General features: G+C 52.4%; 11 protein-coding genes across 11 annotated transcripts; 9 read left to right on the top strand and 2 right to left on the bottom strand.

Moving 5' to 3' along the window:
• Window positions 1-58: 58 nt before the first annotated feature.
• PV05_06112 (uncharacterized protein) lies at window positions 59-1,042 on the top strand (the record flags this gene model as incomplete). The annotated part of the gene is made up of 1 exon (XM_013462701.1): window positions 59-1,042. One exon carries the CDS (start codon window positions 59-61, stop codon window positions 1,040-1,042), a length of 984 nt encoding a protein of 327 aa, XP_013318155.1.
• A 102-nt stretch (window positions 1,043-1,144) lies between these two features.
• On the top strand, window positions 1,145-1,603 carry PV05_06111 (uncharacterized protein; the record flags this gene model as incomplete). Its single annotated transcript, XM_013462700.1, has 1 exon — window positions 1,145-1,603. The coding sequence occupies one exon, from the start codon at window positions 1,145-1,147 to the stop codon at window positions 1,487-1,489; it is 345 nt and encodes a 114-aa protein (XP_013318154.1). The 3' UTR covers window positions 1,490-1,603.
• A 541-nt stretch (window positions 1,604-2,144) lies between these two features.
• PV05_06110 (uncharacterized protein) lies at window positions 2,145-2,930 on the top strand (the record flags this gene model as incomplete). Its single annotated transcript, XM_013462699.1, has 2 exons — window positions 2,145-2,552; window positions 2,601-2,930. The coding sequence occupies 2 exons, from the start codon at window positions 2,145-2,147 to the stop codon at window positions 2,928-2,930; spliced, it is 738 nt and encodes a 245-aa protein (XP_013318153.1).
• A 471-nt stretch (window positions 2,931-3,401) lies between these two features.
• On the top strand, window positions 3,402-5,998 carry PV05_06109 (malate synthase, glyoxysomal). Its single transcript, XM_013462698.1, has 6 exons — window positions 3,402-4,132; window positions 4,186-4,208; window positions 4,262-4,334; window positions 4,391-4,414; window positions 4,470-5,655; window positions 5,710-5,998. Exons 1-6 carry the CDS (start codon window positions 3,868-3,870, stop codon window positions 5,765-5,767), a joined length of 1,629 nt encoding a protein of 542 aa, XP_013318152.1. The 5' UTR covers window positions 3,402-3,867; the 3' UTR covers window positions 5,768-5,998.
• Window positions 5,999-7,291: 1,293 nt separating this feature from the next.
• Window positions 7,292-9,614, top strand: PV05_06108 (uncharacterized protein). Its single transcript, XM_013462697.1, has 2 exons — window positions 7,292-7,652; window positions 7,702-9,614. Exons 1-2 carry the CDS (start codon window positions 7,634-7,636, stop codon window positions 9,438-9,440), a joined length of 1,758 nt encoding a protein of 585 aa, XP_013318151.1. The 5' UTR covers window positions 7,292-7,633; the 3' UTR covers window positions 9,441-9,614.
• A 146-nt stretch (window positions 9,615-9,760) lies between these two features.
• Window positions 9,761-11,227, top strand: PV05_06107 (uncharacterized protein). The gene is made up of 2 exons (XM_013462696.1): window positions 9,761-9,873; window positions 9,923-11,227. Exon 2 carries the CDS (start codon window positions 10,121-10,123, stop codon window positions 11,081-11,083), a length of 963 nt encoding a protein of 320 aa, XP_013318150.1. The 5' UTR covers window positions 9,761-9,873; window positions 9,923-10,120; the 3' UTR covers window positions 11,084-11,227.
• A 301-nt stretch (window positions 11,228-11,528) lies between these two features.
• PV05_06106 (uncharacterized protein) lies at window positions 11,529-12,100 on the bottom strand (the record flags this gene model as incomplete). The annotated part of the gene is made up of 2 exons (XM_013462695.1): window positions 11,529-11,718; window positions 11,763-12,100. The coding sequence occupies 2 exons, from the start codon at window positions 12,098-12,100 to the stop codon at window positions 11,529-11,531; spliced, it is 528 nt and encodes a 175-aa protein (XP_013318149.1).
• A 992-nt stretch (window positions 12,101-13,092) lies between these two features.
• PV05_06105 (uncharacterized protein) lies at window positions 13,093-13,371 on the top strand (the record flags this gene model as incomplete). The annotated part of the gene is made up of 1 exon (XM_013462694.1): window positions 13,093-13,371. One exon carries the CDS (start codon window positions 13,093-13,095, stop codon window positions 13,369-13,371), a length of 279 nt encoding a protein of 92 aa, XP_013318148.1.
• A 1,561-nt stretch (window positions 13,372-14,932) lies between these two features.
• Window positions 14,933-16,137, bottom strand: PV05_06104 (uncharacterized protein). The gene is made up of 2 exons (XM_013462693.1): window positions 15,848-16,137; window positions 14,933-15,772 (listed from the first exon to the last, which is right to left on the bottom strand). Exons 1-2 carry the CDS (start codon window positions 15,942-15,944, stop codon window positions 15,195-15,197), a joined length of 675 nt encoding a protein of 224 aa, XP_013318147.1. The 5' UTR covers window positions 15,945-16,137; the 3' UTR covers window positions 14,933-15,194.
• Window positions 16,138-16,751: 614 nt separating this feature from the next.
• PV05_06103 (uncharacterized protein) lies at window positions 16,752-19,747 on the top strand (the record flags this gene model as incomplete). Its single annotated transcript, XM_013462692.1, has 11 exons — window positions 16,752-16,803; window positions 17,551-17,797; window positions 17,900-18,327; window positions 18,385-18,484; window positions 18,537-18,602; window positions 18,656-18,875; window positions 18,925-19,040; window positions 19,087-19,254; window positions 19,302-19,378; window positions 19,429-19,509; window positions 19,566-19,747. 11 exons carry the CDS (start codon window positions 16,752-16,754, stop codon window positions 19,745-19,747), a joined length of 1,737 nt encoding a protein of 578 aa, XP_013318146.1.
• An 846-nt stretch (window positions 19,748-20,593) lies between these two features.
• Window positions 20,594-21,478, top strand: PV05_06102 (uncharacterized protein; the record flags this gene model as incomplete). Its single annotated transcript, XM_013462691.1, has 1 exon — window positions 20,594-21,478. The coding sequence occupies one exon, from the start codon at window positions 20,594-20,596 to the stop codon at window positions 21,476-21,478; it is 885 nt and encodes a 294-aa protein (XP_013318145.1).
• Between the last annotated feature and the right edge of the window lie 98 nt (window positions 21,479-21,576).

The following is a 21,576-nucleotide window of genomic DNA, read 5'->3' as shown; positions in this document are numbered from 1 at the left end:
TTACATGATGCCGGATACGTAGACTACGGTGGCGGGACCGGACTCGTGGCTAGTTGGGATGACCGCGTCGAAGACCTGGCTGGAAGCGTTGACGCTCGACAAGCTACATCGACTGGCAGGTTCGATTGGTTCACCTTGTTCGGGAACGAAAGCTATACGCGTACAAGGCATCAGAGAGGCCATATCGAGCACGAAGAGATGCAAGGGAGACCAGCTGAGCCTCCTGAGCATTGACATGGGAATCAGAAATCTTGCTTTTGCTCATTTCACGGCAAAACCCGCTACCGAGACCACTTGTCTCTATGGTCTACCAGAGTTGCACGCTTGGCACCGTGTTGCCGTCTCTCAGGCACCAAAGGGATCAAAAGATGGTCTCAGTCCGGGAATCGTAGGTGATCCGATAAGTGAAGTGCGAACAGCGGCAGGCTTGCTTGACAATGTCACAAAAGAATCATTCGAACCTATCGACTATGCTGGGCATGCCTATAACCTGGTCAACCACATGCTGCAGACCTACAAACCAAACTATGTCCTGATCGAGAGGCAAAGGTTCCGTTCTGGAGGTCGAGCAGCTGTGCCTGAGTGGACGATACGGGTAGGCGTCTTCGAAGGCATGCTTTACGCGGTCCTACGGACATTGGTTGAAAGCAGAAAGGTCAAGCTGGTTGTAGAGCCAATGCAGCCTACCCAGGTTAACAGGTACTGGCTTGAAGGTCCTGACAGAACCGTGCCCGTCTCCGGGAAGAAATTGACGGGCCGAGACGTCAAGCGAGCAAAAATCGACCTGGTGGGCAATATTCTGGAAGGCCAATCTTCAACTGCAAGGGTAATTATGGCTGAAGGCCTACAACCACTCGTACAACAATTCGTCTCGGTCTGGAAGAAAGAAGTTCGGACAAAACGAGGGGAGAGCAAAGGCATTTCCAAGCTGGACGACTTAGCCGACTCTTTTCTACAAGGCCTGGCTTGGATCAATTGGCAAAATAACCGGCAACGTCTGGATGCATTAGGAGCAGAGGCTTTGATCACGGAGTCTGGATGACTGTCATGAAGATGTCCTGGCATACGCGAGTCATGACGATATTGCGTATGCGATGACCAGCATATCTCACAGGTGATATTGTGGTTTCCAAGTATAACTACGATGCCCTACCAGCTGTGCAAAGCCCAAGAGCGGTCATGGCAACCCCTCCGGAGAAGACTCTACAAATCTGGCCGGAAAGTGGACAATGAACAAGTCACTGTCAGATGGTTTCGCTCAGGTTCTGGCCCTCAAGGTGTTAATGTCATGATACGCAAAGCTACTAGCGTGGCCTCGATGCATTTGAAAATTAAGCAGCCGTCCGAGAATGACTTGCAGATGGAACAGACTGCAACAGCAGCTTCAATTCCGGGGACGACCGAGAAATACATCTTGGACTGGAAACGGCGTAACAGTCACGACGCCTTCTTCGGGGATATCGAAGGCCGGAGCAGATGGATCAGTTAACAAGAGGCCAAGGACAACGGGGCGCAGGGGGATTGGAAGGAGGACGACAGCGACGGCAAGCTGGTTCAGGCCATAGGCAAGAAGCCGGACGATGCTTGGACAGCCACGCATCTGTGGGCTTGAGGAAGTAGACAAGATCCGTCGGCACACACAGTGCATCAAGGTCACAACCGAAGACGGGAAAGAGATTCAAGTGCGGATGGTGTATGATATCGAATCGGAGTAAAATCAGAGGGATAGTGTGGGTATCCGCAGCCATGGAGAAAGGGTGTGAAGCGGGAAGCAAAGAGGGATAAGATCCATGGTGAACAAGGCTGAGGATGTAACTGTCATATGCAGCTCACCATCTGTTGATCCAGCTCCTCGCCCAGAGATGCCTTTTGAATCTCCGAGATCTTGGCCTCAGTCCGAGATTTCATAGACTCGATGCTGTTGGCGTGGTTTTGGAAAGTAGCACAAAATGATCTGGAAGCTGCAAGGGCCCGTCGAGGGGGGAAATATTCTGCAATGCCAGACCTACCTCATCTTCTTTATATTTGAGATCCTCATCATCTTCCAAATCACGCTCTCTTCTCTTCAGCAGGTTCGTTCGTTCTGTGAATCAAAAAGATCTCACTCTTTTCTCTCATTGTCGGCTTTTCAACCACTTTTCAACATGCGCTTCTTCAACTCCGCAGCGATCTCTGTTCTTCCTGCTCTTGCTTCGGCCTCGCCCCATCCACAGGGAGGTGCCGCCCTCTGCACTGGAGTGCCGTATGGCTACGCTGGCGGCTGCGGTTTCAGCAACAGCACTGCGTCCAGCTTGAGCACAACCCGTTCCACCTCAACCAGCACTGCCAGCTCAACCACTACCTCTGCCACCAGTGGCGCCATCACGACTCCCACTACGCCCATCACGGTCGTTTCTGTTAGAAGCGGTTCCGCAATTGACTATCTCCGCATGAATGCTGCCGGCTTGCGATTCTACCTCGGGGGAGATACCTTGTCATATTGCCCGTCTCAGGTAGATCAGATCGGAGCGTGTCCGGCTGGCAACGAGACGGTCTTCTCTCTCTGTAACATGGTAAGTTGTCTCTGCTTTGTGGCGGACATCCACTGATTCCGGTAACAGGCGGTGGTTGTTCCAGGTGGTCAGCAAATCTACGTTACGCCGCACGGTGAAATCGGCTATACCCAAGCACATTCTTCCTTCAGGCCGGTCGGCTCGATCCTTTGTCCGTTCGTCTACAGAAAGAGGCAGGATGCACCATTCGGGATGCTGAGCACCCAGGCGTTTGGGGCAACAGGCTTCATGGCGTGCCCAACAGAGGGCAATACCTGGCAAGTTTTTGCAAATATGCAGAACGCCACGGTTCCGGGAGGGAATGTAACGGACTGTTTGCCATTTGGAGCGATAGCTCTCGATTCTGCCCAAGCCTTTGCTGCCTGGCAATACACCTGAAGAGACTGTGAAGAGCTCTCAAGAAAAAGAGATGGATTGAGTGGATGTGAAAGCGAGACGTGGAGATTTTCGTCGGATCCGACAGCAAGACCATCTGTACTTAGCTGAGCTTTACTACTGATACCCGCGTTTCAATGTATGTCTTGCCATGCTCATGTCCACAACTGCTCCAAATCTACGGAGTAGAGGCTTGACGTACTGAAAGACCGCCTCGATCGGAAATTGTTCATTCATTACCCGACGTAAAAGTCCACCGTAGAAGGTTCGGAATGATTCGGAGAGGGAACGGAAGAAGTTGTTGACGCCCATTGGCTCCTTCCGCAGACCATGATCAGACCATTCATGGAAGCAACCTCGGCAAATGCTGAAAGCGTCACTAGTGGTTCAGCTTTGCCGGCGAGTTTTCCACTCGGACAAGACAGCCACTACTCGTACCAGCGATCGATGAGTCTCTGTCTCCAACCGCCTAGGTGCCAGCCGCGACAACTTTTGCACATCAACAAAGAAAGCTGCAGTGTCGATGCTGCTTCAATTCGAGAAGCGAAGGGCGATTATTTGAGATAAGAGTGACGCAAGTAGATGCAGGCCGGAGAAATGGGAAGATGTTCAGAGACTCCTCCGTGTCGGTCGATCGCCAACCACTACGATTTACTCCACAAGCGATTGAAGCTGTTGGCGTCTGTGCCATCCACTTCCCCGGCTTCTGGCTGTTTGTTGCTCGATGATTGGGTCTGTCACGTCTGTGTCCCTCCAACCTGAGAAGTGCGCCGGCCTTGGGGCCGCGGTTGAGCTCACATGTGTTTGTCTGCGCTGACGTATTTCACTATATTATATCAGACCTCCTCTTTCCCGGCCCCTCCATCACCATCTCAAGCCTTTGCATCTCTCTCTCTTCCCCTCCGGCTTTCTTTCAAATCTTACTGCCGTCATATTCATCATGGCTACTATTGAGCAGATTAACGAGGGCGTCGCCATCAATGGCCCCATCAAGGATTCTCACCGGAAGATCCTCACCCCCGAAGCTACCGCCTTCCTCGCTCTGTTGCATCGCACATTCAATTCGACGAGAAAAGAGCTGCTCAAGAGACGGGAAATTAGACAACAAGAACTCGACCGTGGTGTGCTACCAGACTTTCTACCGGAAACAAAGCATATTAGGGATTCAGACAGTTGGAAGGGCGCTCCTCCAGCTCCCGGACTCGGTATGTTGGTTCATAACCCGCCTACATTGGAACAACCTTCTGACGAAATGCAGTGGATCGACGTCTCGAGATCACAGTGAGTGGTACAGACCAGCACCTGCCGAATTCTTTCCTGTTGACACGAAATAGGGTCCTACCGATCGCAAGATGGTGGTTAACGCGTTGAATTCGCAAGTGTGGACATATATGGCCGACTTTGAGGGTAAGAGCTATCGCCATTCTTCCGCAGACTCTTTGAGCTAACCTACATCGTTACAGACGCGCAAGCACCTACATGGGACAGTAGGTTTCCCTCCTCCCCGAATCTACCGCTACAGCCTTCTGATTCCATACACAGATCAAGTGTCCGGCCAGGTCAACCTGTACGACGCCATCAGGAAGCAGATTGACTTCAAGGCAGGAGAGAAAGAGTATAAGCTGCGCACGGACAGAGTATTGCCTACGCTCATTGCCAGACCACGAGGCTGGCATCTCGAAGAGAAGCATTTCACTGTCGATGGCGAACCCATTTCTGGTTCGTTGTTTGACTTTGGTCTGTATTTTTTCTCGAACGCCTACGAACTCGTCAAGCGAGGCACAGGCCCTTACTTCTACCTGCCCAAGATGGAATCGCATCTTGAAGCGAGACTCTGGAACGACGTCTTTAACCTTTCCCAAGACTACATTGGCATGCCTCGAGGCACCATCCGAGGCACCGTTTTGATCGAGACCATCTTGGCTGCTTTTGAGATGGACGAGATCATTTACGAGCTCCGCGATCACTCTGCCGGCCTGAACTGCGGAAGGTGGGACTATTTGTTCTCATGGGTCAAGAAACTTCGCCAACACCCGCAGTTTGTGCTCCCCAACCGAGACGATGTCACCATGACTGTTCCTTTCATGGACGCATATGTTCGACTCTTGATCAAGACTTGCCATCGTCGTGGCGTGCATGCCATGGGTGGTATGGCTGCTCAGATCCCTATCAAGGACAACAAGGAAGCCAATGACAAGGCAATGGATAAGGTCCGACAGGACAAGCTCCGTGAAGTCCTGGCTGGTCACGACGGCACATGGGTTGCTCATCCCGCTCTTGCAGCGATTGCAGCCGAAGTCTTTAACAAGCACATGCCAGCCCCTAACCAGATGTACAAACGTCGTGAGGATGTCCACGTCACCAGGAACGATTTGCTGAACACCAATGTTCCGGGCTCCGTGACCGAAGACGGCATCAGGAAGAATCTCAATATCGGTCTGGGTTACATGGAAGGCTGGCTCCGAGGCGTTGGCTGTGTGCCCATCAACTATCTCATGGAAGATGCCGCCACTGCTGAAGTCTCACGGTCACAGCTCTGGCAATGGGTGAAGCACGGTGTCAAGACGGCAGAGGGCAAGACGGTTGATAAGGCCTATGCTCTCAAGTTGTTGAAAGAACAGGCCGATGAGTTGGCCTCCAAGGCACCCAAGGGCAACAAGTACCAACTTGCTGCCAGGTATTTTGAGGGTCAAGTGACGGGTGAAGATTATGCAGACTTCTTGACAAGGTATGTCGTCGTGATTGTTTCGGGTGTGGCTCGACTTACTGACTTGTCTTCCAGTCTGCTGTACAATGAGATCACCACTGTGGGATCATCGCAGCCGGTAGCAAAGTTGTAAAACTCTGATCGAGAGGAGGTGAAATGAAATCGAAAAGGAAAGAGATACTAATCTAGTATGAATACATGATGTGAAAATTGTACAGTGCGTCTAAGAGCGCCGGACTGGATATGGTGTACTCATGCCGTGTATGCTTTTGAGTAGTATGCAATAGCCACAATCAAATCCAGCGAGCAATACTCCGTAGTTGACGCCTGTCAACGCATCCACCTCGCCGTGTACTAGAATCCCTTGATTATGAGATGCAAGGTATTCCATGAAGAAAATCTCTACGGTGTTATCCCACCAGGAATCAGGATTGTCGTGTGCGTGCGTGGGTAAGGCTCGACGGGCTAGGTGGCTAGTCACTGTGCGGATCTTCATGGGACGAATTGCGTCAAGTTCGTTTGTTTCACGATTGATCCTTGGGACGATGATGGAGGCAGAGTTCAAGTCGAGTGAGAATTTAGAGCATTTTAGGCGAGGGATCAGCAAACAGTTGATGGCTGGTGACCTTTTCGGTGGGTTGACAGCTTCTGCAGGTGCCACTCAGTGCCAACGATGGCGCCTGCCATTCTGAGTCCTCCGCCTACGGGCCTACGAATACTAGCCCACAGGGGTTACTCATGGCCTCGATAGCCTAGTCAGGACCGCTGATGACCTCGTGCGGGCCTGGATGATGCCTGTAAGGAATGCGTGGGAATGTCACCGTCTTCGAGCACTCCTTGTGTCGTAATAAATTGGAATCTATGCAACCGAAGGTACTTGTTATGAAAACCATGCTCTTTGCGCTTCGAGAACGTCTCAGGAAGTGAGTCTTTTTATTCCTATCCATACTCCCATACTTCGTACTGGTTCTGGCATCTGCAACGGAAAAAGCAACGCCGACAAGGTGCATGATGGTGCCCAACTGACAGGACTTCTACTCCCTAGACAGATTCCAGATCTCACCACGAACAGGTTTGGGTTCCGTTCAGGCTTCGTTCAAGAAACAGCCTGCATGCAAGCGACATGCCACACCGTTCCGGCCTGCTCAAGACTCGATACAGTACGGACTGAGGCACACACTGGCTGGCACACTAGTTAGGCCGTCCATTTATTGTACCCTTCAGGCTTCAACCTTCTGCAAGCCAACGAGCAATAACTTCGCCTCTCCCTGTCTTCCCCGCGCCCTTACCGCTATTATGGCAAGTAGTTTCGTCGCTCATTTACCGAAACCATGCAGGTTCCAGGAACGGGCTTGACGAGATTTCCAAAACGTGATGGAGCTAGAGGATCCAACCTCCCGTCCAGCCTATTCGCGTGGTGGATTCTGCTCGATGGTGGAGATGCTTCCCCTGAATCTTCAATCCGCACTCGCCTGGATCCAACTCACCTCAGCGCAAGCCTGGTGCCCCAGTCACCACTATTCCCAGAAGCGTCCCTCTGGCATGGAGGCTTTGTCGCAAGAGGCGTCAAGGGATTGCCTTTTTCGCGGCGGGAGGTACAGTAGCGTCCTCGCAGGAGGTCTAACACGGTGATCCAATCAACACCAGCTTGAGCCGCTGTCCCATTTAGCCCCAATCCGAATATCTCAAGGCAGAGTCCGGCTGATCTGTCGTTGCGATTCCATCTTACTTGCTTTCTCTCTTTTCACTTGACCTCTTATGATTTATCGCATACGCCATTTGATACCCTAGCCTTGGGGCTGCCGCTGCCAACACTCTTGCCATCAACTGCGCAGGTCCTTTCTCTTTACCGCAGCAATCGTCAGCCTGACTGCCCCAGCCGGACTCAGCACATGCAAAGTCGAAACCACAATGCGACATTGAACCGCAATGATAGAGGCCGGTACCTCTTTGACGAAAGACGCTTGATTGTATCCCAACCGCTACATACACACAGAACATGGTTGATACATTGCACCGTGAGTACAGCACCAGGCGCACGCGGACCTTATTAACTCGCCAAACCAGCTCCGCCGTCCGTCATTGCGACATGGCCGAAACCGAATTATATTAATCCCGAGACAAGGGGACCTGCTCTTGAATATGTTTGCATCATCTTTGCCGCCCTTGGCACCACAATTGTCACGGCTCGAATCTACTCTCGAGTGTTCATTACAAAAGCACCAGGATGGGACGACCTCCTCGTGGTCATCGCTCTTCTGTTCCTCATTGCCCTGTCCGTCTTGGTCATCATCAGCAACAAAGTCTACCACACTGGTCGACATGTCTGGGACATTCCCGCCGAGACTTTTGTCGGAAACCGTCTTAATATCTGGATCAGCTTGTGGTGTTATATCGTTGCAATTAGCTTGATCAAAGTCAGTGTCCTCCTCTTCTATCGCCGACTCAGCGTCAAGTTCAGCAAAGCTTTCTTGATTGCCACCTGGATCGGCATCGCGTACAACATCCTGTACTTCGTGGCCTTTGGTCTGACACTGCTCCTTCTGTGCGACCCCCTCCAGTCATACTGGGAGAGTTTTGACCCCGTCTGGGCAGCTACACACAAGTCGCATTGCGCCAACGAAAGTGTCGCGCTCCCAACATCAGCCGCATTCAGTGTGCTGGGTGATTTTTACAGTACGCTGCTGCCACTGATACTGGTCTACCATCTGGATCTCCCTCCCAGACAGAAGATAGCCTTGTATTTGTTGTTCGCCCTTGGATTCATGGCCGTTGCGGCAGGCATCGTGAGGACGGTGCTTCTGTACGACTTGTTGAATGTGAACTACGACTTTTCCTGGGAACTCTGGGTCACCTGGATTTGGGCCCTGCTTGAACTGTATCTGGCGCTCTTTGCGGCGAGCGCACCTGGTTTGAAGCCGTTCTTCCGACGTTTCTTCGTTGATTCGATCGGAAGTCTCGCAAGGAGCTCCAGACGTCGCATGGATTATCATGATCAAACAGGAAACAAAGGGACCTGGGTTTCCGAGACGACCAAGACGCCAATGAGCGTGGACGTGGCTGTCGATGATGTTGAGAGGATCGGCGTCGCATATGGCGGAGACGAAATAGAACCTAGGGAGAGAGGTTTCCTGCACGACATTGAGCAGGACGATACGAGGCATTTCGAGCTCCGAGCCAGCCGGGATGGCAAAAAGATGATTCCAATGCAAGTTTACAAGCGAAGTACCGGCGGCTCGGAAACGCCGTCCAATCCTTTCTCGGACCACGCTCGTACCCTTGCCAACTCGACACCAAGGACCGAAAACTGGCCTATGCCGCCCGTGGCTGGTGATGCTGGGTTGACTGCTCTACCGAATGCAGAAATTCAAACGGCAACACAGCAGTCACGTCCGGTTTACATTGGCCTGCGAGTACAACAACCGGCGACCGACGCGAGGCCGCCGACAAGAAGTGGAAGTGTAAAGGCTGCAAGGTTGAGGGCACAAGCAAACATGTATCCTCCACCGAAACGAGCATCCATAATCAATCCACCCCAATTCGAAGACCAGCATGATGGACTCGGGTCGGGATCACAATTGGAGTCACCCAGCGATACTGACGAGGGGTCGATATATGAAGATGAGCGACCGCCCTGGAATACCATCATTACGACCAGCAGCAGAAGTGCACAGACGAGAGACCAGAGCAGCAGTGATGAGACGCTGCAGTTGCCCAGGATGGGCAGCAGGGATTTCCATCCCGGAGCAGCACATTCGCGCATTCCCATACCTAAAGAAGCGACGAGAGTTGGTTATGCATCATGATATGAAGGGAGGAGAAGTGTTGTCTCAGTTTAATGCTGCAAGAAGTGTGATGTGTGATACCATTTAGCCGCTGTATTGCTTTTAACTCATCCACCTCATCCCAATGGTGTCGGCTAGATTCTACGAGCAGTACAGCGAAGTGTTTACGATGTACAGATATTGGCCAGAACCGTATGATCCATGATGATGCCCTCGCCGAAGACCCCCAAATCTCTATCCCCATCATGCCCCTCACTGGGTGTCACTGCGTGGGTGTCACTCGGTGGGGTGGTGTCACCAACTTCGTCTGCTCCTCCATTGCCGGCATCAAACACCGATCGTTGCCGATGCCTCATTGTGATGATTCTCCAAGTGGAGGAACAACCAAGGGTACGGAATATCCGACCGAAATAAAAGACTTTTGAGCGTCGCTACTTGTGACTAGGATTTGACGGTAGGAAATCCGGAAAGAAACAAAACCGCTTGACTAAGACGATTTTCAGGCCACAATAAATATACCGATTATCAAAGTGTGAGTGTGAGTGCTCCAAGCAGACAACAGCCTCGCCAGCAACCATCGAAGACTCGTGCACAGCGTACTGCTTCAAGCGAATACGAAGAACTACATCCGTCAGGAAAGAGAAGAATACCTTACACTTAACACGAACGAAAAATAAAAAGTCTCTACTGTCGCTTCCAACATGAAGATCCTCATCACCGGCGCCGGCGGCTTCTTGGGCCAATTCCTGGCCCGCGAACTCCTGTCCAACCCGGAGCACAAAGTCGTCCTGACCGACATCGTCGACGTTCCCGTCCCCAAAGGCGCCCAAAACCCAGGCAACGCGACATGCATTAAGACGGACCTGCTCAAAGACCGCAGCGTCATCACGCCGGACCTCGACGCCGTCTACATCTTCCACGGAATCATGTCGTCGGGTAGTGAAGCCAACTACGACCTCGGCATGAGCGTCAACCTCGAGAGCACGCGACTCCTACTCGACACGATCCGCCACGTCCGGCCCGGGTTGCGAGTCATCTACGCATCCAGCCAAGCCGTGTACGGTCGACCCCTGCCCGACGTGATCACCGAGTCCGTGCTGCCGACGCCCGAGGGCTCGTACGGCGCGGCGAAGCTCATGTGCGAAGTGCTGATCAACGACATGAACCGCAAGGGCTTCATCGACGCCGTGACGCTGCGCTTCCCGACCATTTCGGTGCGGCCGGGCAAGCCCGCCCCCGCGGCGAGCGCCTTCATTTCGGGCATCGTCCGCGAACCGCTGGCGGGGAAGGAGTGCATTGTCCCCGTGCAGGACCGGAAGTTCCCCAGCAACGTGTGCTCGCCCAAGACGCTGATCTGGAATCTCGTCTATGCTCTCACGCTCAAGAGCGATGCCCTCCCGCCGCACAAGCGCGTCGTCAATGCCCCCGGGATCTGCGTGACGATTCAGCAGATGATGGACGCCCTGGCCAAAGTCGGCGGCGAGGATAAGTTGAAGTATATCAAGGAGGAGCATGATGAGTTCCAGGCGCGCATCTTGTACTCGTGGGCGTATAATTATGACAACAGCCTCGCGGTCAAGTTGGGCTTCAAGGAGCCCGCGAGCTTCGAGGAGGCTGTCCGGGAGTATGTCGAGTATATGAAAGAGCAGGAAAAGTTGGGTTGAAAAGATTGACGCAGGCGAATGAGCATTTATGAATATCTTGAATACATGGTCTTGTTCTTCTGGAAAAGCACGCGAAGCAGTGTGTCAGATGGAAATGTTTACTCCTTTTTTCCTCCTTCCAGCTGAGCCGTCCTCTTTTCCTGCATGTTTCGCACTCCTTGCGCACGCTTACTCGTTGTTGGTCTACAAGGCGTGGGACAGGTTGAATGTTGCTCTCAGCCTCGTCCACAAGCTGTGATGTTCCAAGAAGTATCTATCCTCCCGAAGATTGATCGAGTCGCCACCATGGACTCTGGATAGGTTTAGCCCTTGCAAGCATCGACCTTCTGGGCCTTTTATTTGAGTATGGCTATCTCGGCAGTGACTCCGGCCATCACCCAGTGCCAGAACTCTCCCTTTCTCGCTTCTTTTTTCTCGACACCCCACGATGCCCCCACGATGCCCCTCACACGGACAACAAGCCGGGCCGCGCTACGTCTTCCTCGTCTGCCTCGGCTTCCTGGGACTCGTTGGATTGCTGTTCTTTAATCAACACCATCAATGACACGAACGTTCGTGGCGACGACGTAGGGACGCCCAACAGACACCCAGCGAAGATTAGCATGCATATTGTCACCGTCTTACAGTTTGGCACACTAATTGGTAAGAATCCAGAATCTGTTCAGCCGAGTAAATTTACGGCAGGTCGTCATGTTCGTCTGAATCGTCCGCTTCACTGTCACTGACCACTCCCAACTCAATAGCTTTGGATATAACATAATCGACCAACATGTCCAGATCGGCGTTTGACTTGTCAGCATGGGGCCAGCGTGCTCCGTCATCTCCGTTGTCCTGGTTGCCATTCGGCTCATGATGACCGTTCGTTCTCCCATGCTGCTGATAGTCGCCATTAACTTCATTGTCATCGCCGTACCAACCGTCGTCGAAATTTTCATCGCCGTCGCCGTTGGATTCCTGGCTCTCGTCAAAGTGTGCGTCTCCGTATTCGTGCTCCGTATAATCTTCGACGTAAGGCATGGTCGGGCTGTTCTGATGGCGGAGAGGATATAATGCTCTTCAATGAGGCTTGAAAGGTCGTTGTCTCTGGGTCCACTCTTCTTCTCACGAAATATGATCGGGCTGTATTTTGCTATTCGCAGAGTATAGGGGCAAATAGCTTCATCGGCTGTCCATTTGTTTGCAACCCGTGTAGCGTCTCAGAACAGCTTGCAGTCTCGCTGGGTCAACTACGAGGCTGATTTTTCGCCCGTCCATGTAGGCTAGGTGGACTCGCGCAGGGGACTGAAACTCGTCGCAACGGGGCGGGGCGCTTCGGAAGGGGTTGATTGATGGATTACGGCATGCATCTCAACGGATATAGCCGCCAGTAAGTAGCAGCGATGATGTGATATCCCCGTGGGGATATTTGGAAGAGCCTTGGCATAGCTCTAGATATCCTACTTCTACCACATAATACTACTGGTAATTGTCTTCATCGAGTTCCACACGCTGACCCGAGGTCTATGCACACATTGCGTCACTCTAGCTTAGGCAACGAGCTCTGTATACGTCGCCGATGGCCATATTTTCGCCCTCCTTGACGTTGGACATCGAGCAGTTTGTACTGCTGCGCCCAACCGCCACGTTCGGGCTGACTTCCACAGAACATCCCAAACATATACGGTCCGACGCAGTTTTCAAGTCCATTTTACAACTGCTCTGCGCTTCGGGAGAACTATATTTGGGAGCGGCCAGGAACGAGACGGTGTATACCTCTGGGGCGTTCTTCTAAATTAATCCCCTCCCATCGTGCAAGAACACTACGGATATTCTGTGGCAAAGTATGCAACTGGATCTAAAGATGGATTGTCTCATACTTGGACGCTTCATTTGACTTCACTTGCTTTAGAGGGCTTACATTGAGAATACTTCTATCGCCAATCTCTCCTTTCCATATACTGACTTGACACTAAGCTCTTCATCCATCTCTTGATTTACATCTCAATTTAGGTTTCGAAGTGGGCTTTGTCATGTCAACTACACCAGGCAGAGGTGGTGGCGGCGGCGGCGGTCGTAAAAGGGACAAAGTCAAGGGATGGATCAAAGGGTCCTTCCGAGGCAGTCCAAGTTCATCGCAGACGCCGATTCAAGTCCTCTCTCCCAACACGGCTCTACCTCTGGCAAACCAAAATGGCATGATATTTCCTTTAAGAGGGCCACGAGGCGCGAAGATTGTTATGCTCACCAACGGCACTTGGAACGATGCGTTGCGGGCCAAAGCACCGTCGGACGCACAAACCAATATCTAACGCTTATTTTTAACATTCTTGGAGTCCGCAAGCCCCGAAGACGATGGTAGGCCATTCAATGAGTGTAGTTGGTCAGCTCCAGATACCTATCTATCAGCCTGGCGTCGGAAACACAACAGAGGGAAACCTTCTATCCAGGCCTTCATCAAACTTGTTAGGCGGCGCCTTAGGGAATGGTAAGCACTCCACATAGATTGATTTATCCTGCCTAACGACGAACAGGGATTAGGAAGATGATCGTCTACGCCTTCGTTGATATCTGTATTCGCTGGGAGCCGGGTGATGAGGCCTTTTTAATAGGTTTCTCACGCGGCGGCTTTGTGGTCCTCGCCGTGGAGGCCTTTCTTACAGACGTTGGCATCATCAAACTACCAGGAAGCAGGATCGATCCCACGCAAGAAATTCCATCTCATTTCCGTGATCCATGGGACCAAGTTGCAACAGCTTTGTTCAACTAATGGTTGACTGTGAAAAGCCAAGGTCCGGCCACGCAATGGGAAAGACAACATTAACCCCGGGTCGCGGACGTGGAGTATCAAGTTTTCAACGGCCCAAATAGATCTCTCATCACAGGACTAATGGTTTTCGACCCTGTTGCCGCCTACAAGAGCATTACCACTGTGGCCAGTCACCCAATATCCGCCCTAGAGAGAATCTTTCAAAGCATGCCATCACAGATCCGCAGCCTGCGAGTCGCGTATACACTCACGAATATCGGTATCCCTACACCGAAATTCGACTGGGAGCCCACCCAAATCCTTCGCAACGGACTGCTATAGTTTGGTGGCTGGGAGATCATGGTACCATAGGCGGTCGCACCATCCAAAACCTGAACATTTTCAGAAAATACCTTCTTATTTATGATCGAAGAATTACAGGCTGCCGGCTTTCGCCTCGACGAGGAGTCAGTTGTGGCTTTCAGAAGTATACAAATTGGCCAAAGGAGGGCACTCCAAAACTCTTACAAGCCGGTAGTGTATGGCTCTCTGGGCGGGCGCAACATCAGAGAACCTCTTCCGACACACCATATTTCCCGCATGACGCGACAAATGTGGGACTATACAATGCTCAGTGACGAGGGTATGCTAGAGATTCTGGAACCAGTCTTCAATCCTCCCCAAGTGCAAGGCAATCAACAAGAGGGGTTTTTTCGGACTACTAAAAAGGCCCAGAACCATGTGAGCGAATGGAGAGGATCGCACGGAGATGGGATTGATGGGCTGATGCCTCCACGCCAACTGACACCGGAGGACCTGGCGAGAGAGCAACGCTCAGCCGCATCTCCCTTGGGAGGTCAGGGAAGAACAGTCGGCCAGGGCACCGCGCACAGTCCTAACGTCATGGGTATCGGACCAAATGTGCCTTTTGAGACTCCGCACACACCAACCATAGTGGGCTATCTGCTGGGTACCCAACAGCAACAACAAACCTGAAGAATGCAAGTACATGGACCTGATAGTATAGCCGGCGCATTGAGAGCAAATGAAATTGATGCAGACGAAATACACATGCTATGATTTTGTTTATCTTGATGCGGAATGGTCTCTTGTTATCTTATCGCCGTTAACAAGCCTGTCGTGTTGCACCCACTTGTCATTGTCCGCGATGGCAAAGCACAGAACTCGGATAGATTTTGGCCTTATACACCAGCGTGTTAGGATGCTACCTCAAATTGGGACCAACCTTCAGTTACCGCACGAGCCACATGAGGAAGACGAGAGAATTCCTACCAAAAGCTCGAATGCTCCTCCATGATTGACGCCTGTTTCCTGCCCAAAGCTTTTCCTCCGCCCAAGACACTATCTATACGTGTCATCCTGCGACTAGAGGTCATTATCCAGCTGATACTGATCATGGCCGTGGCCATGACCGTGACTGTGACCGAAGTCTGTGCCATGGTCATAATGTCCTCCGCGACTACCTCCAAAGTCGTCCGCCCCGTTCAAGTCGCCTTCTTCGCCATAACCATTCATGTCGCCGTTCATTTCACCGTTCCCTCCGCCATAGCCATTCCATTCGCCGTAGTCATTTCCTTCGTCGCCAAACCCTTGAGAATAGTCGTAGTCGTCGCCATTGCCATTGCCATTCTGGTATTCATCGTTGTCATAGCCGGCGTATCTATCTTCGTCTCCCTGTCTGCTGTCATCACCGCCGCCGCCGCCTTCGTCCTCGCTGTCACTCTCAGCGGGGAAATAGTGCGCGTATTTATGAATTCTACGCTTACACGCCCCTTGATCCCAGTCCTCGTGTCCCCTGAAATGACCTTTCTCGGCAAGGCCAAAATCTTCGATCATCCTCATCAATCCTGGATTTTCGGGTTGAATCTGATGGAGCGCATGCAGCCATCGGCAAAGTCTGTTGGTCGCAGCGTACAGCGCCGAATTCACCTCCCTGTCGGACCCTGTTTATTTCGTGGCTGGAATCAGTCCATCTCGCCTGCTCCATACGCAGGTCTCAGCCTGGCGAATTCACTGACCTTGCATGGAATGAGCCTGTTCATATTCATCGTGCGCTTCGATAATGTTGCCGGTAATGCGGATCGCCTCCAGCGCATGGTCCTGCTCTGTGAACATCGTCCTTTGCACGTACTTGCAACAGTGGGAGTCCTTGTGCTCGATGTGGCGACCTTGAATGGTGCGCGGATGGACAGTTTAGTGCAGTTGATCGTGTGTGGTAAACAGAATGAAGGGGTTTGCTATATCTCTGGGAGCCTCATGAGCCGGTTTCGCACCTGCAGGCATGAATAGCTGCAGGGATAGGATGTTCTCACGGCAATGCCTCCCTGTGTACCGGAGATAGCGGCATGGTGCTTGCGGTCACAGAATTACGTCACCAGGCAACTTTGCCGACAACACCAAAACGGTCTATTTTCCCCGCAGGTAATTTGACACCCGTGATTAGTCATCAATATTTTTTAGGGGCCTGAACCCGACCCCAATACCTCAACGAATTCGGCGGCGCCCGTCCCTACACATATACAGATATTTTCCAGAAGATATCCCCAAGCCCGTGACAAATGAAACAGTGGGACACGCTCCGACAGCGGCCGCGGATGCTCGCCTATCTCAGCCATTATGGGTGGTGCATTGAGGCCATCGATGAACTCTAAAAGAGCTTTGCCATCGTCAAGGGCAATTTGACTTGCTCTCTATTCGTTCCGAAGACGAAATCGAACGTGCAGATGGTGGTTCGACGATATCCTCGGGCGCAGTTGCGTCAGTTTGTGGTGGAAAGGCTGGAGGAGATCTAAAGCCGCAGAAGGCGAAAGCCGGTCAGAGCAAGACGATGGAGATGGTGGAGGTGGTGGAGGTGGCGGAGGTGGATTGTTGCCGACAGGCGGGACAAAGCGTCTTCAGTAGTTACAGTTCCCTGTTCTCATCATGGAACTTTTCGATGCCGCGAAAATCAGGATGAAACCAAAGTTGCAAAGAGGTGCGTCTATAAAGAGATACGAATATTGGAGGCCATTAAACGGGATCTCTCTCCTTCCATCATTATTGAGTGAATTCAACCCCTTCAGATACTTCAACGCTTGCTTCACGTCCCGACATTCAGCTTCGCGAAGGAGGCAGCGCAGGGAGGCATTCATCGGGCCGTACGCAGCGTTCAATCCTTTGGCGCAGAGTCAGAGCCGAGCAAGTGGATGAATGAATTCATGTCACCCAATCTGCCTCCCCAGATCTGAGAGTGAAATCGCAGTGAAAGAACAGTCAACAGCCGCCGAACCTCACAGCATCTTGCGTCCGACTCTCATTTCAGCCTCATTACCTACCAAGCCAGTCACTGACCGGGACCTGATCGAAGCCACGCTCTCTACACTGCTTAAAGTACCACGTTACAGCTGACCTTCCTCGTGTATGCACAGTGTCCCGAGGCTTCGAACATACTCGGTCCTGTTTCCACTGCTCCCTCCAACAAAGTGACGCAGCTGAAGCTGCGCCTCGATTCCCCTACCATGCACGATTTCTTAAGTACGATACACGCTCTCACCGGTCTCATCGACGGAATCGAGTATCATATGGTGCGACATGGGGCGCTGGTGAGCTGTTGGACAAGAGAAAGGGGCCATTTTAGCATAGCTGACCAACTTTTTGCAGTCTCACAACCAGTTCCCTGCGGCAGAGAGCTAACAGCCCGTCACATTGCTACATATTGGCACTGACGATCTCGGTCCTACAGGTATCTCAAGACGACTTGAGGAGACACCGGCGCAAGACGACGTCTTTTCTGCTGCCTTTCGGCATGACATACTGGTCGCTGCGGATAGTCAGTTGGGACAAGACCAACTTGCCAGCATCCGCCAACAATTGTCGGATGCCTGGGGTTCTGAGAATGTCGTCGCCGTGGAATCATCGAGTCTGCCTAACCTTCCGAGGGATGGCCCATATGTTCTGGTACAGGAAAAGATATTCAGACCCTACCGGTTGTACGATGATATTCAGGCAGCTTTCGTGCTCACCACCAGACCTGATGACTTGGAAGAGCGAGCGGAAATTTGTGCCTCATAACCTTTCGCTGATTCTTCCAGGAAATCACACAGTGGCCTTCGCATTGCAGGTGAATACCCTTCGTCCTTGAGCGTTGCTGTCCCATCACGGGGTCCACACTCTCATGGGAAGCGCAGCGAAATCGAGGGTTACAGATTCGCAATCAAAGATTGCTTCGAGGTTGCAGGTCTCAGAGCGACCGTTGGCTGCCGAACGTACTATGCTGTCAATGAACGAGCCACGACAACTGCACCTATCATCGGTAAATTGATTGAAGTTGGCGCACACCTTCTGGGCACTCTCAAGTTGGGGTCTTTGAACACCAAAGAGGAGCCAGCCGAGTCTGCAGATTTTCAAGCATCCTTCAATCCTCGCGGCGATGGGTACCAGTCAGCATCGAGCAGCAGCGGAGGCAGCGGTGCCGCAGCCGCATCCTACGAATGGTTGGACTTCACTCTAGGCACAGACAGTAAGCATGAAACAGGACAACTAGAGCCAGTCTCGGCCACTGACCTTGATTTTTCAGCTACAGGTAGTAGCAGGCGTCCAGCTTACGCGAACGGTGTCTTTCAAATGCGTCTCTCTCATGACGCAGTCACGCAAGAGGGCATCATACCCTCGTGGAGGTTTGTCCCCTCCTCAATCGATCCGAAGATTGCAGGCTGATCTAGGTGACAGACCCTTCGATGCTCCTGCCATATTTAGCCGAGAGATGGACATCATCCGAAAGTCGCCAATGTACTGGTAGGCAAGCCTTCAGCCGCATGTACAAAGGTGGGTCACCGGCGTGGCCTCAGCAATTTGTCGCTCACACTCGCAAAGCCGACGCGCCTTGTGTATCTGGAAGACTATTACCCGTTGTCAGACAAGAGACAACAGGATCTCTTCGAGCAGCTTTTTACTGACATTGAGAGCATGTATTCCATCACCAGAGCGCGCATATCACTGAGCGACCTCTGGAGCGAGCGAAAACCGGCTGGAACGTCGCATACATCACTGAGCTGTTATATGCACAATGTATGTTTTGTCTAACCTATATATTTGGAAGACCGCTGACGACAACCAGATTGGGATTCTTAGCTTTTGTTACGGACTCTACCATCAGCTGGATGCTTTTCGCACGAACTATCATGAACAATATGGCGCTGAGCCTTATGTAAACCCCACCACTCGGTGGCGATGGTAAGTTCAAGCCTTGATGCCTGCATTTAGGCACTGACCATCTCAGGGACGCCGCGACGAACATTACGGCTGAGCAGTACGAGGAAGCCGTTGATCGGTTGAAGGTCTACAAGAAGTGGCTGCTGGAGGACGTCCTCCAGAGCGCGGATCACGAGACCTTGGTCGTTCTCCCGGTCAGCGAGCAAATTCCAGACCCGAGAGATCAGCCTGCCGCGTAAGTAATACCCTTGGAATGTTGTGGAAGTGAGCCAACATGCATAGCCTGCCATCGGCGCCATCTGCTACTCAGCAGCTCTGGCTCTCGCCTATCCTTGGTGCGCCAGAAATCTCGGTTCCTAGTATGGTTGATGACACCCTTGAAAGTGGATATCTTGTTAACACTGGACAGTCGGTGAAATTGATGACTTTTCTCGAATAACTAGACAATACGAGCCTCTTCCGGTCATAGCAACAGTGTTAGGCTTGCCTGGTACGCAACTGTCGTTACTTGAGCTTAGCATCTCACCACCACTGACATACTGCTAGGGACGGACATTGCATTGGTTGAAAATATGGCCACTGTCCTCAACCACACTGGCCGGGGCGTGAAGGCGGGCACAGGGTCGAGCATGTATTCAACATATGGGTCCAGAGAGTCCGTATTTGTTCGTCATACCGAGGCAAAAAAACCTCCTCCACCCAAGCAGGCATCATGTCCTGCTGCGTGAACCTTCGAATAGGGTAGATGGCGAGGGCTTTGACCTCGATGCTTTTCCTCGGTTCATCTTCTGCGGGGGCCAATGGGTTGTACATGGAGCAATGAGGCACAGCTTCGAGGCGTGTCAGCGGATTGTCCTCCAGATGACAAAGGACTCGAATCTTAGCAGCGCAGCTATCGTCGGGCGACTGAGGTTGCTGTACGGTGGGTGGAGGTAAAGGCACGTTCGTGTCGACTTTGCTTGATCAAGAGCGAGTAATGGCAGTACGAAGGCTTGCGCACGACCTTGGGGGCAGACTCAGAGTGTTGGCGGTGTCGAAGGTAGTTGACCAACGTCCTCATAGGCCTCAATCATCGTTGGCAACCTTAGCCTTTCTTAGACACAAATGTTTGGTGACATGACCGGCGTGCTTCTCAAGGTGGACGTAGTCGCCCATGTTGGCCCTAAGCGGCCTTCTTTGTGAGAGCGGATCAAGATCAGTATGGAGTCACCCTAGAATACTTTTTCATGAGCTGTATCACTCTCGCACGGAAGTCATGCCGACGAACACCGAGCGGGACTTGTACACTTTGGTGGATCGGTTTCCCCCGACCTCGATTGGAACTTCGGCGGAAGACAGTCCGTATGAATGAACGGTACTGTTGTTTGCTTTTCGACGTCCCCTTCTAACGGCGACAACAACCAGCGTATGCGAATCTCCTAGCAAGGTTTTCAGCAGTCATAGATAAAATCTGTCGGTGAGAACACTTTTCCTTGAGCACACATGACTACCTAGGCGGTTTCTTCTGTGCTGAACACCAGCTCCCGTAGCGTCAAAAATCAAGACTACCTAACCCCCGACCGCTTCTTCCAGCCATGCCAGATCTATCGCAAAACATCTCGGTGCGCATCCTCAAGGCCGCAGAAGCAGGAGGCTACGGACTGCCAGGCGTGGTATGTTACAATCTTGAAGCGATCATTGCGTGCCGCAAGGCGGCCGAGGCCAAGAACTCGCCGTGCCAGATCCTGTTGTTCCCTTGGGCCCAAGACTACGGGTATGACAACCTGGTCAACCTGGCCGCGGACGTCTGCCGCAGCGCCAAGGTGCCGATGAGTCTGCACCTGGACCACGCGCAGAGCGAGGAGGCGATCAAACGAGCCGCGCAGACGGGCAAATTCGACAGCATCATGGTCGACATGTCGCACTACGAGAAGGCCGAGAACCTGTCGCGGACGACGGAGCTCGTGCGGTACTGTCACGATCTGGGCATCGCCACGGAAGCGGAGCCCGGTAGGATCAATGGCGGCGAGGCCGGCGTGCAGGACACGGGCGATCTCGAGGGCATTCTGACCACGCCCGAGGAGGCCTTGCAGTTCATCGACACGGGCATCGATTTCCTCGCGCCGGCGATAGGAAACGTGCACGGTCCCTACCACGGCGTGGAGAACATCAAGCTGGACTTCGAACGGCTCAAGGGGATAAGGGAGGCGGCTAAGGGCAAAGTCACGCTCGTGATGCACGGGACCAACGAGTTCACCGCGGACATTTTCCGCCAGTGCGTGCAGGCCGGCATGACGAGGTTGAACGTCAATCAGGTCGTGCTGTGGAAGTATGAGCAGTACGCTGCGCAGAAGGCGGGGCGGACTCCCTTGACTGAATACATGGAGGAAGGGACAAGGCTGATCCAGGAGAGGATCGAGTGGATGATGGATGCGGTCGGGAGTACGGGGAAGGCAGGCGATGTGAAGCTGGATAGGTAGTCGGTAGCCAGCTGATTGTGGCGAGGCAAGATGAGCTCACATCGCAATTCTTGAGAATGGAGGGTGAAACAACGCGATGTGTGGCAACACCAAGGGCA

This window comes from Exophiala xenobiotica, assembly GCF_000835505.1.
Source record: "Exophiala xenobiotica strain CBS 118157 unplaced genomic scaffold supercont1.3, whole genome shotgun sequence".
In the NCBI taxonomy this organism is placed as follows: domain Eukaryota; kingdom Fungi; phylum Ascomycota; class Eurotiomycetes; order Chaetothyriales; family Herpotrichiellaceae; genus Exophiala; species Exophiala xenobiotica.
This window is presented reverse-complemented; position numbering and strand designations above follow the sequence as displayed.